This window comes from Drosophila teissieri, chromosome 2L (genome assembly GCF_016746235.2).
Source record: "Drosophila teissieri strain GT53w chromosome 2L, Prin_Dtei_1.1, whole genome shotgun sequence".
Classification (NCBI taxonomy): Eukaryota; Metazoa; Arthropoda; class Insecta; order Diptera; family Drosophilidae; genus Drosophila; species Drosophila teissieri.
In genome coordinates, this window is record NC_053029.1 from 6,695,225 (window position 1) to 6,708,157 (window position 12,933).

At 50.8% G+C, this 12,933-nt stretch overlaps 3 protein-coding genes across 3 annotated transcripts in view; 2 read left to right on the forward strand and 1 right to left on the reverse strand.

The window, feature by feature from the left end:
• LOC122625852 (endothelin-converting enzyme 2-like) lies at window positions 1-2,466 on the forward strand. The gene has a single exon (XM_043805884.1). The coding sequence runs from the start codon at window positions 478-480 to the stop codon at window positions 2,434-2,436; it is 1,959 nt and encodes a 652-aa protein (XP_043661819.1). The 5' UTR covers window positions 1-477; the 3' UTR covers window positions 2,437-2,466.
• A 2,357-nt stretch (window positions 2,467-4,823) lies between these two features.
• LOC122618596 lies at window positions 4,824-9,524 on the forward strand. Its single transcript, XM_043795164.1, has 3 exons — window positions 4,824-4,982; window positions 5,654-7,655; window positions 7,722-9,524. Exons 2-3 carry the CDS (start codon window positions 5,865-5,867, stop codon window positions 9,507-9,509), a joined length of 3,579 nt encoding a protein of 1,192 aa, XP_043651099.1. The 5' UTR covers window positions 4,824-4,982; window positions 5,654-5,864; the 3' UTR covers window positions 9,510-9,524.
• Window positions 9,525-10,211: 687 nt separating this feature from the next.
• LOC122623494 (neurotrimin) overlaps window positions 10,212-12,933 on the reverse strand; it is a 30,877-nt gene continuing 28,155 nt past the window's right edge. Inside the window, exons 8-9 of the mRNA XM_043802693.1 lie at window positions 11,482-11,646; window positions 10,212-11,402 (exon numbers count right to left, since the gene is read on the reverse strand). Coding sequence (XP_043658628.1) covers window positions 11,206-11,402; window positions 11,482-11,646 — 362 coding nt within the window. The 3' untranslated portion in view covers window positions 10,212-11,205. The remainder of the gene's footprint in view (window positions 11,403-11,481; window positions 11,647-12,933) is intronic.

The window sequence follows — 12,933 nt, forward strand, 5'->3', positions numbered from 1 at the left end:
ATAGCTGATAAGCTAACCAAGCAAAAAGAGCCGAGCTGCAAGAATTCTACAAGCACAGGCACAGGCACACAGTCGTCGGAAGAAACCCCGCAAGTGGGGAAGTGTGGGTAATATTTGGTTTGGCGGCGATGAGAGAGCACTAAATGCGAATAAGGCATTCGGCATACGGAATATATGTACATAAAATCGAAACCGCGTGAAACGAGATTTTAGTTGAATTTGAGACAGCGGCAAACGCGCAACCACCCGTCCTGAAGCATCGATAAATCGGATTCGAAATCGGAATCGCAAAACTCGTCGGGTTAGAATACAATTAGCAGCTTTACCTTGAAATGATCGTATCTAAGCACCAGAGACAAGAACTTTGTAAGGCGCCGCAGTACAGGTGCAGCATATGAGTCTCGCCGTGAAAGTGAAACAAACGCGCGGAAATATCAGCTATACACCATTGCCCCAAAATAGAAATTCCAAGGAGCAATGGTGCGAAATCTATGGACTGCCCTCCTCCTGCTGGGCAGTGCCACCTGCGGTTCCAGTGTGCCGGTCAACGCAAATGATCCTGAACAGAGTTGTCCGTACCTCGGCGAGTGCAATTCCACAATCAATGAGCAGCACATCGACACCCTAATGTCCTACGTGGACAGCGAAAAGAATCCCTGCGAGGACTTCTACGGCTACGCCTGTGGGAAATGGAGTGCGAAGCACGGAAGCCACACCACAGCCACGATGATCAGCGAATCGCAGATCAATCGCCAGTACGAGGACCTGTTCCTCCAGCTGCTGAGGAATCCCAGTGCCCCGGAGTACGCATACCCCATGTACGCCAAGGTGCTGGCCCATTACCAGTCGTGCATCGTCCTGGAAAAACCCGACCTGCGGCGGTACATCGAGCTACTGGACCGCGAACTGCTCGCCTCCTTGAACTCCACGCACTGGATGCACCTGCTGGCGGCTCTTGGGCGGTACGGCTACCACGGCCACTTCGTCCAAGTGGAGGTGCGTTGGTACAACGCCACCCACCACATGATCTTCCTGCAGCCGCACAATCACCACCTCAACCTGAGTCTCACGGAGGACATCTATGATGCGCTGAGTCAGGATGGCTCCTCCTGGCCCCCGCTCCACCAGCTGCAGGAGCAGTTCAAAAGTCTGGAGCAGAACCTGGTACGACTGGCGAAGCCGCTTTCGACGGATGACACATTCCGGAATTACAGTCTGGAGCAGATTCGGAAGGAGGTGCCGGCACTGCAGTGGGACGAGGCGTTGAGGACGCAGCTGGGCAGAACGGTGGCTGGGGATCACATCTTCCAGGTGGACGACTTGGACGCCATCCAGGGGCTGGTAGAGTACCTCAATACGGCGGATACACTTCTGCTCAATCGATACAGCCTGGCAAGGTTCCTCAGCCACCTGCTGGAGCTGCCGCACAATCCGCTGGCCACGTGGCGGACCGGCCAGCGGTCCCGGGGAAGGAGCTGCATTCGCCACATGCGCCGCTCCGTTTACCTGCCGATGAACTACGTTTACGAGAGAAGTTTCTACGCCCGGCGGCGACACGCGGACGAGGTGGTCATCCACAGCGTGTTCCAGCAGCTGCAGAGCCAGCTGGAGCAGCGGGTGCAGCACAACGTCTTCAATCTGAGCCAGGAGCTGGTGCACTCGCTGCAGGCAAAGGTGCACCAGATGCGCATCAACGTGGGCAACCTGCCGCCCAACGTTTCGGAGCAGTTCTACTGGGACAGCGACCGGCGGTGGAGCGTGGGTCGCGACTTCTACGAGAACCACCTGAACAGCCTGCTGTACTACTACACGCTCGTCGCCGATCTGGAAAGCAGCACGGACCAGGAGGAGCGCGACATCTGGTACAGCTTCAACATGCACACGCCCGAGTTTCCGGACAACATCGATGCCACGCCCTACTTCTACTGCCTGGGCAACATCATCTTCGTGCCGTACTCCTACGTGAAGCGTCCCTTCTTCGACGCCAACTTCTGGCCAGCGCTGCTCTACGGCGATCTGGCCAACACCCTGGGCCACGAGATCATGCACGCCTTGGACACGGACCTGGTGGACTACGATGCGCGGGGTAATCTGCGCAACTTCAGCGAACAGTTGGGCGAAGTGGAGCTCTACAACGGGGCGGTTGGCTGCCTGAACAGCAGCGCCGTAATGCTGAACGAGCGCACCTCGGACGTCAGCGGATCCCGGCTGGCCCTGCAGACCTACGGCGGCGACTGGCTCACCCGGTCGGGCAACGGGCGGCTCTACTTCCTCCAGTTCGCCCACTTCTTCTGCGGCGATGAGGGCGACCAGTACCACGACTCCGGCAGCCAGCGGCTCAACTACGCCCTCGGCCAGGTGCTGCAGTTCGCCGAGGTGTTCCAGTGCCACGTTGGCTCTGGCATGACCAGCGCGGACCAGTGCCCCTACTGGTGACGGGGGAAACGCAGAGACGGTGACTGCAAGTCGGTGTATAGCTTTAATTAGGAACCCAAGTATTGTGAATAAACTTCTATGCTTAGCAATTGCGTATGCGGTTCGCATCTGTCGGGCGGATTTTCCGACACGGACTCAGTTAATTTTCAATTACGTGTGCCACGTGATAGACAGGACATCGGTGAGCAGTAGATGCCCTTCCAGGATGTTCGCTGTCAGGCGGGGAGAAAAAAATGGGGTACTCACGCCTACACAGTGAAAATAGAGCTTTCCAAAATGGGGCGCTTCACTGAAAATATTTAACAGTGTGTGAGGCAAAACCTTTTTCAAAGATACAAAATGTTTCGACTCTGTTTGTGTGCACCCTGAACTTTTGCAGGTTTCCGCTGTGGAAGAGCTCACGGGTGATTTTGCTCGCTTGTCCACGGTGCGTATGTGCTACGCGGCGTGCTCTTATTTATTTGCTAATTAACACCCAACCTGCGCAGAAACCAAGACTGAATACGACTTCGATTCCGATTGCCGGGGCAAAGTCGCTAGCCGCAAATTGTTGCACTGTGCAACTTGTTGAAGGTCGTCGCGCAAATCGCTCATACGCCGCGTGGGTCCAGAGGCTAGAAGGCTAGAAGGCGCGTGGCAAGCGGTCGGGTTCGCCTGGCAACCGCATTAATGGGCCATTAACAACCTGCCGGGATGATAGCGCGTGAGCCGCGTGTCAAACAGCGGTTTGCCCCAACAACGTGGCTCCGATGGCTTCCGATGAATGGCCGACCGTCTGTTTGGCTTTGGCACACAAGTGGACTAGAAACGGGGGCTTGAATTGAATCTGCGATAAAGAACGAATGCCTCGGAACGCAAACTACTCATGGGAAATACTCATGCTGCCTCCAGACATCTAAATCAATATGCTGCGCTTCTAATTTGGTATGTTTCAGATTATTCTTATCGTCTTTTTCCGAGTCAGCAAAATGGATAGGATAAACACATCTTTAGCAGTCTGAATTCCACAGTCGCTCATCCAACTCTGCTGCATTATGCTGAGTGTGAGCTACTGCGATATAGCCCCACAGACCTCCAGTCCGTCTATCCAACAAGCGGCTTATCAGTGCTTCATTCATTCATGTAATTCAAAGCGACTGTGCATTATATTTGGGCTGCCTTATAATTAGTTTTAAAATAAACCGCTTGGCCAGCGGAACGCGGAAAGCCGAGTGACGCAATCGGAGCTGCGAATTGCGCATGGTGTGCTGTGGTGTGAGTCGCCGGCAGCTGGCGGAAGCCAGCAACAAACTCGCCTCCGCCTCTGATCGCCACGGCGTTGCTCCGCTCGGCTGAGGTCCGTTCCTTGACCCCCGGATTCCGGCGGTCTCTTCGGTCTCGGCGGTCTCGGTCGGCACTCGGGGTTTCCATGTCACGTGCTCTAGCTCGGCGGAGCAGCAAGTATGTGGGTCTGTGCTGAATTGATTGATTCGCCAGCGAAGGTGGCGCACTGGAAGACAGACAGACTGATAGACTGACAGACTGGCAGACTGAAAGACTGACGAACTGACAGACTGATAGGGCTGATGAAATTACAAGTCGCGCAGCGTCATTCGGAACGATTATGGGCATGTTATGCGAGTAAACGGATTTCGCGGCAATGAAATAATTACCAACAATACAGAACTGCTAGTGCCTAATTAACCCCCGTTCAGATTTTCGAAAATTGCACACCCCGCGCAAATCGAGTGGCCAAACTCTGAAACCAAATATTCGCGTTCCGGTGTCGCCGACAGAAGCGGTGGCTACTTAGCAAGTGGAACCACTGCGTCCGTCCATGTCCATCCCTGTTGGCATTGGAACGCCAGCCACATGAGTTTATCGTAATGCATCCACTGAATTTTAGCTGCTGGTTTTGGTGCCGCTGGTGACCACAATGTTTGTAAATGTTTTTCAGCGGGAAATGGAATTTCGGGGATGGCTTTGTTTGTCATTTGGGGTATTTGCCAGCTGACCATCTACTGTCTATTTGAATGAGTTTGTTGTGCGCCTTTTGGCATAAATATCCATATATTCAGACACCAAGCAAGGTACGTTTGATGGAATGCAGGCCACAGGGGCAATCCATTTGTGATAGATGATGGGTCGGTAGGCCCTTGAGCTGTTAGCATCGGAATAGTAACGAAACAGCATGCTGTCGTATTTCCTTGTCTTTACTTACCAAACTCGACTATGAGTTATGGGCATTCTCATCTATTTTCTTCTGTCCATCTTCATATAGCCCATTTGGGGCTCTAAAGTTGGGATTGTATGCTTACGGTTTAAAATGCACTGAGCTTTGATGCTGAGTGCAGCAGCTGATTCTTGGTTCGCGGTGATTGGCTCGATTATCAGCTGTGGAATCTAAATGTATTTTATTTGGCGCAAATAACCACGCTTTTCCGTGGTCTCCAGTTTACAAAAATAATTTGTAATTTGCTTAAGAACTTGTCTGTCTTATGTGTGCTGTGTAGTATACTTGTAGTATATAAAGTATACCGCAATCCTATATGGAAATCTCTAACTAAGTAAGTGTTTTTTATGCTTTACTTTATATATATATCCAAGCCAATTCCATAAAGCATAAAAAAGGGTTATGTGTGCGCACGTATACCCTTCCTTTTTAAGCGCGTTCATCTTTAGAGTCATTACCTTGTGCTAAAGCTAAAAAAAACAGAATTAAAGGAAAAATCGTTAGTTTGCTGCAGTTTGGAGATATGTATATCCCTTCAAGGAACTCATCCTCAAGTTGTGTACCTCATCAGCTCTATTCTGCCACCTGAGCCCCCACAAATCTGAGCTCCTGATTTCATTTTACTGCTCCGTCGGTGTGAAAGTCACTTTGTGGCAAACTGCAAGCAAAGTTGTGCTTATCCCTGGGGTCCTGCATTCGGTTCGTTTTTCCCTCCGAATTTTAGCAATAGTCAGATGAAGAATTTTCAGTGTGTGATTTTTATTGTGGCTGCAATTCGCCTGGGTCTTGTTAACATTCGCATTTTCCGAGGAAATTCGTTTCGCCTGCAGTATGATGATGATGCTGGGAGATGATTTCGCCGAGTTGCTGCACTAATAATTGGAATTTAAATTTTAAGGACTTTCCGTCAGCTGTCGTTCGAGTGAATCTCCGTGGTCATACCTTTCCAAGTCAGCAATCTATTGCACAGCCCTAATATTCCCTACCTGTTTTTCGTTGTTTCAGGTCACCTGGATATATTTATAGCGGAAAGGTTCGCGAAAATAATTAAATAACGGTTAGCGCGAGGAAAATCCATCGATCCGACAGCTGTGGCTGTTAATCTTACCTGATCGCTGGATAGGTGGATTAAGGAAAATCTGAGGTATTGGGTGGGCAATAAAGTTTGCACCCCGTTCATATTTTACCTGATCATTGTATATAAGCCATTAGCAAAATGCCAGAAAGCCACAGTTACAAACTGAAACGTCTAACGTCAACAACCAGACAGCGAACTAATCCAAAAATGGTCCTGACCAATTCCACGCCAAACAGCTCGTCCCAGCACAACCAGATGGTGGTGGACACCGCGGCCATGAACAGTGAGGATCTCAGCGAGCTGCTGCAGCTGAACGCCGAGATCGAGGAACGTCGTCGCTCCTGCCGCTTTGGAGATGCCAGCACCGCCTGTGGCCTGCTCCGCGCTACGATGACCAGGGAGGAGCTCTTCGAAATCTCCTCGCTGGACGACGACCGCTTCCTGACCGCCCTGGAGCACCAAAACTCGTTTGCGAGTCCGCGCCGTGTGCAGGTTACCGATCTGGACCTGTCCAGCATCGAGAATCTGATGAAGTACTTCGACGAAGAGGTACCTGTGACGCCCACAAAGACACTGGGCGCCACCAAGGCAACCACAACCACGGGCATGGTGGCCAGCACCATTGCCAAGTTGTCCCTCCAGACGGAACCGGTCACGCCGCCCAAGCCAAAGGTTGGAGGTGGCCACCTGAAGATCAGCGAGCTCAAGCAGAAGTACGAACAGCTGCCGGAGATGGAGACGCCACGCTCCGCTTACCAGGGATCCAGAAAGGCGTCCGCCTCGCTGCCCATGAAGGTCAAGGAGATGGCCCAGCTGTTCAACTCGAAGATCAGCCAGGTAATGCGACGCACTGAGGAACCGCAGTATGTGCAGCTGCAAAATGAGATGTCGCCGGAGGTCAAGGCCCAGAGCCGCCTGGTCTCGCCCTTAGAGTCCCCAGTCCAGGGACCCTGCCTGGTGGCCGAGGAGGTTTTCCGCGAGCTGAGCGTCAAGGACAAGGCGCTGCTGTTCAACAAGTTCATCGGCGACATGGCAGCCAAGCATCCCAAGTTCAACGCCCATGCCGCGGATCTCAAGGAGAAGGTGAACAAGCAGGTGGCCCGCGGCGAGGTGGTGGCTGAACGGCAAGCTAGTGTCAAGCATCTCGCCCAGGAGCTGGAGGCGAAGTGTATCCTGGAGCCGGTATCGCCACCGCGACCAGGCGGTGTCTCTCCCCCCAAGATAACTGAGAGCAAAGCGGAGACAAGCACCTCCGAGCTCCATGTGAGCACACTGACTGTGATCCTCAAGCCGAGTCCGGAGCGCCGAGCTCCACTGGCACGACCCCGTCGTTGCCTGGACCGTCAGAGTGATGAGCATGCCCGAGAGCCGTCCCAGAAGCGAAACCTCGACGCGATTCGCACCATCATGCCAACGGAGGCCTATGCGCCGCCCAAGAAGATCCGACGCACTCGGCAGGAGCGCTCCGGTGCGGATAACCAAATGTTTTTTCAGAACGAACAACTCGAGACCCTGTTCTACAGCTGGCTCAGCACGGAGAATGGTGTCCAGTTCGACATTACGAGTGTGTCTAACGGCCAGCAGACCATTGAGATAGCCACCGAGGAGGGTGAGCTTCTGGAGCAGCCACTGCTCGAGCCGAGCACCGCTGCTCTGGAGGATGTGAGCCAGAAGTCCGCGGTCGAGCGGCTTCTGGAGGAGGCCATAGCCAAACTGGAGCGAGATAACGAGTCCAGGAAGGTGGCGCAAGTCGAGGAAAAGAAGGAGGTAGAGGAGCCGGTCGTCCAAGTCACTCCGAGACGCATCAAGCGCCAGGCACCGCCAGTGCCGGCCCCACGACCCAGTCTAAGCCAGGTCACCTCCAGTGCATCCAGCTGCAAGCAGTCCGAGGCTGAGGAAAGCGAATCCGGGTTGTCTACTCTGCCCAAGGTAAGTGATATCTTTAACAAGTGGATGCAAGAATGTGAACTAACTGGGCTTAACTTTCTATCACAGATAACCAGCGACGAATCCCAGCCCGACACGCCAAAGGATGACTTGCAGTCAGGTGAATTTGACTTCGCCAAGCCCCAGCGTCCGCCACGCAAGAAGAAGATGCGCCGCACTCTCACCTGGAAGAAGGAGAACTCCATTGTGGAGGCAACTGCCATAACGTCCACGGACTCCGATTCCGATTACAAGCCACCGCTATCGGGGGCAGGCAAAAAGAAGAACCCACTTGCACTTCCACTGCCCGAGCAAAGCTTCATTGAGCTGGACAAGTCACTGATGCGCCACCTGAACTCGCCCCGGAAGATCAAGTCGGCATACACCCTCACCGTGATGTCCTCGCCCTCGCCGAATGCCGACAGCGATCAGTCTCCCAGTCAGACACCAAGGCAATCCCTGGTGCAGGCCATGCGGGACAGTTTCGTGGATCAGGGCTTTGAGACGTGCTCGAACGATCCCATGGACAACAGTCCGATACGCCGATCCTCGGTGGGAGGCACGGACTCGAAGCCCTCCGGCTTTTCAACGCCCGTTAAGGGACGCCACGCTGCCAGTCCGGCGCAACAGCAACTCTTCAGTCCGATTCTCATCCAGGAGCGACCGCGCCGCAGCTCCCTGGCCATGCAAGTAATCCGGGAGGATCATCCGCTCGACCTGGACGCCACCTCCAGCTCACCCTCCACACCGTGCAGCGAGCGGGAGTTCTTCGCCAATGCCCCGACAGTCGAGATCGACAACTCCCAGGATGAGAGTCCCACCAGCAAGGCGCACTCGATGTTCTGGATCACCTCGGGCGACTTCACTGTCTCGCTGGAGATCTTCAAGAACAGCCCGGAACGCCTGCGTCTGCTCTACGAGATCTTCACGCAGAAGAGCTGGGAGACTCGTGACCTGGCCTTTGGCATCGACGGCCACAAGTTCAGTCGCGGAGCTGCAAGCTCCGAGTCCGAATCCGTCCGCCAGTCGCTGCCCGAGCGTCCGCCCAGTGTGAAGGGCTGCTCCCACTACTGGTTCGCCAGCGGAGATCTCGCCGTGCCCTTCAGCGGCAAACTGATGTCCGGCGAGAAGATCGAGCGTCTGTTCGCCTTCCTCAACGGCGAGCAGTCGGAGCTGCGCTTCGGCGTGGACCACATCGAGTTGAGCAGCGTGCCCGAGTTCTGGCCCACCACCCAGAAGTATTCGATCGAGAGCAGCTACAGCATGCTGGTGGGTCTACAGGCGGGTGCCAGCAACGGGCTGGAGGGGCGCAGCAAGTACTCCTGGCCCAACAGCAGCTTGAGTGCCAACCAGGCGATCAAGACCAGCGACCTGGATCAGACGGAGTTCGAGTCCGACAGCTTCGGCAACAACAGTGGCCGGCTGTCCTTCTCGCCGGACCTCTTCTCCCTGGACTACGAGGCAGTGCCACTGGACGAGCTGTTCGCCAAGGCTCCGCCGTCTGGCGCCGCACCTGCCATGTCCGTGCCACAAATGATGCAGACACTCAAGCAGCAGCAGTCCAAACTTCGCAGTGTGGAGCAGCGCATTCGTGGCTATGCCAAGCCCGCCAATCTGGCCGACTCCTCGCTGGAGCACTGCCGCAATACGCCGCAGTATGTCCACAAGCTGCGCTCCATCATCCGGGCCATCGACAACATTGGACGCGACGATGGCTTCCGCGGCTGCTCGATGGAGCAGCTCGAGAGCTTCATGTACTTCCTCAGCGAGTATGCGGATGTGTGCCTGGCCAACTGCAGCGAGCACATGGACAAGATTCTGGACACACTGATGGACCGGAGGGCCGTGGAGGTCTGATTTTAAGATTTAAGATATTTTAAGATTTAATAACCAATTAGTTCCTAGACATTAACATATAATGTTACAAAGACTTTAGATAATAAACTTTAAAGCGAAAAGTTAAAGCCATTCAGTACTTTTCTTTAGGGGAGTGGGGTTGGATAGTCGAACCAATCTGGAGTCCTGGAAGGCACAGCTCCTTGGTATCCTGCACACACGTAGGAGTCTGGCAAGCATCACGTTTCCGGCAGGCACTTGGTGCTCCTTCTTCTTCTCCTTCTCTCATCAAGCAAATGCTCCTGTTGCATCAACTTCAGACATTTCTCGCCAAGGATAACATGTTTGTGCAATTCCAGTGGCCAAGGGAATCGGTTAGGGCCAAAAGGAGGAACTGAGTCCGGCTCAATAACAGTTTCATGTGCACAAGTGCTGCGCAAACACGGTATCAAATGAAACTGCTAACTATTAACGCATTAAATGGTTGCTTGTTCTCCATAAGATTAAATTCCTGTTGACATCTTTTAGAAAATAAACCTGGGAATAATAGTAGTAGTCATTTGTACAGTTCACAAAGTATGAACCACTGCAACAAATATCAATCTAAAATTGTTAAATTATTAGACCCCTAAAATAAAAACCTTCTTACATTTAAGAAGCAATCCCAAATACATAGATATTTTATTTGTTTCTTTCGCAGTGCCTGTTTGTTCCACTCGGGGAGCAAGTTAATAAATATACATTATCACTCTTATCGCTAAGAAACACAAACTAAGGCCTATGATATATGTAGGTATTTAAATATATATATATATATACTTCTGTATGAGTAGTTTAGAACTTACATATTTGGATTTGGCTTTATGGCAACTCGATTATTTCTCAAATGTAAACCCTTCTTAACTGATCAGCTAACTAAATTATGTATCAACAGTTGTCGCTTCAATCGTGAATATTCGTAATTCATATTTGCTTATTTACTTATGTAGGTTAATGGTTTTTGATTAATGCATTTTAGGTGCCTGTTTTGTTCAGAGTATTTAAGCCTTTCTTTTTCCTGTTAAATATCTAGTTTTTGAATGGTTTGATGCCTACTCTCGTACAAATGAACATCCATTTCTAATGCCTATAACGAGTACATAATTTACAATTGCATTCGGGCTTTATCCATGCATATACGCGTTTATTTACAGTTTGCTTGCAGGTGAGTGCTCGCTTTTTAACAATTTGGCATCATTTGAAGGGTATATTTGTTCACTTGTTTATGTAAATTAATTGATTTTATATCTAACTAACCAGGGATTTATGTGTTTTGGTTTGCTTTGTCGCCGCTGAAATGCTTTTTGCTACATTCTTCGTATACCCTCACCGATAGATGTGAACTGATTAGCAATTGTGAACTAAACGAATGTGTAGAAAATATTTAAGAGTGCTTCCGAACGAGTTGCAAACAAAAATGTGCGAGGTTCATTAATTTAGTAGCTTTGTTTGCCTAAAAACATGCTGTGGTTTTCGGCACCAAACGTAATCAAATATTAATGGGCTGCAGTGGGAGTTTGGGGGCAAACCAAAGCCTGACTTCGTTAACGTTTGTAAATTGCAATTCGCTTAATTAATTACACTGTTGCTATGGCTAATCGTATGCATCGACTTCGTACACCTTTCATTTCGACTGTTTTGTAATGGCACTTTATTAATATGAAATCGCACATAATTCTCAACCACAAGAGTGCCTCGCCAGCAGCGCGAGGAGCGCAAGGATCCCGCGGATGAGGGGCCAACTGGAGGCCACTAGGATGCCATGACTCCCACTGCTCTTGCCCTTGGACCAGTCGAATCCCTTGGGACTGCTGCCCGTCAGCTTCTGCTTCGACTTGTCAATCTCGTTCAGATTCGATAGGTATTTACTGCTCGCTGCAACAGATAGACAAAATGTGCAACGTTTTCATTCAACACCAAACATCAACATCCTCTGCATTGGGGCACTACTCACATTTGCCGGACGCAATCACCGAATTTGTGGGTCCTTCGCCCACAATGCCAATGCCATTCAGGGGCGTGTTCATGTAGCCGTCCAGCGCGATTTCCGCCGCGGTTGTTGTTGTCCGCCGCAGCGTTGTGGTTGTGGGCGGCGGTTGTGTTGTCGGCGGACTGGACACTACACGGAGAAAAATGTGGGGTACATAAACGTTACAAATGATTCAACAAATAGGATTCGCATTAGCATGAAGGAAAGTAGAATGATAAATGATGTGTAACTCTATATGTTCTTGAAACAGTAAGAAAATATGAAGCCAGAAACTTGGAAAAGTGTAAACAAAATTAGTGCCCTGCATTATTTAAGCAGATTTCTGTCAGTTTAGTAATTAAAATAAGGGGTAAGCGCGTAGTGTCTGGGCTAAAAAAGATCCAGGATAAAAGTGGATTGCTCAATCGGAAACAATCCATAAACAACTTAAATTAACTGTGAGTTATAAGCCAGTCCTGCCTCCCCATCAGTGCCAAAGTCCCTCTCGATTTCTAAACAGATATTTTCGGTTTCCCAGCCGAATTGTCTTCACTTATCAGCCATCGTAAATTCACTGGCATCCCTTTTGCCACCGCCGCTACTCTCCTTCCCCGATTCTTTTCAATTTCTTGGCCATTCCCCGGGGGATTCCCCACTCTCGACTCTGTTTCTCGGCTGACTGCCCTGCGCTGGCATTATTGAAGACAATTTGTAGAGGAAATTTATTGGGCTTGACACTTGGCCTTGTGCCTGGGCTGGGAATCACTGGGAAACTATACCCCAACTGCCGTGCCCGGTTGACGGCGCCTTTCTGCGACTGCTGTATCGCCTCCTGACCACTCAATAAAATTGTCACAGGTTCATTGTTCTCATTGTCGCAGCTGCCCCTTCTATTATCGATGCGGGCATTGTTACCTTTAATTGGTAGAACGACACCCACTTTTCGATGGGCTGCAGCAGCCCATTGCCATTGTTGTGGCAGCAGAATGAAAACCGTGTATATATAAATTAAGTTGTCTTTTCACATTCGCCATTCTTGGTGGCGGTGGGCTTTCGTGGACCTCACCACCAACGAGCGGGCATTTTATTTTGTTTTATGAACTTTTGTAATCGGAATCGCTGCCGCCGAGCTGGGCTTTAATGGCCCAAACAGTGACTGGGGAGTAATTTAGCAAATTGACACAATATTGACACTTTATTGACCCTGCAGTGGCTCTAATTGCCGGTCGCGAGGATTGCGCATACGCCCCGTAAACGGCAACAAAGATAAAACGAAAAAATTAAACATCATTACCTTATTAAATATATAAATCTTATCTTGCTACATATAAAAATATTATAACTACTTATTAAGAAAAGGTATTTTCTTTTGTGAAGCCCCAAAAATCCAACAAAATGAAACTTCCATTTAAGAAACCGTCGCAGTTTCGAGTTTAA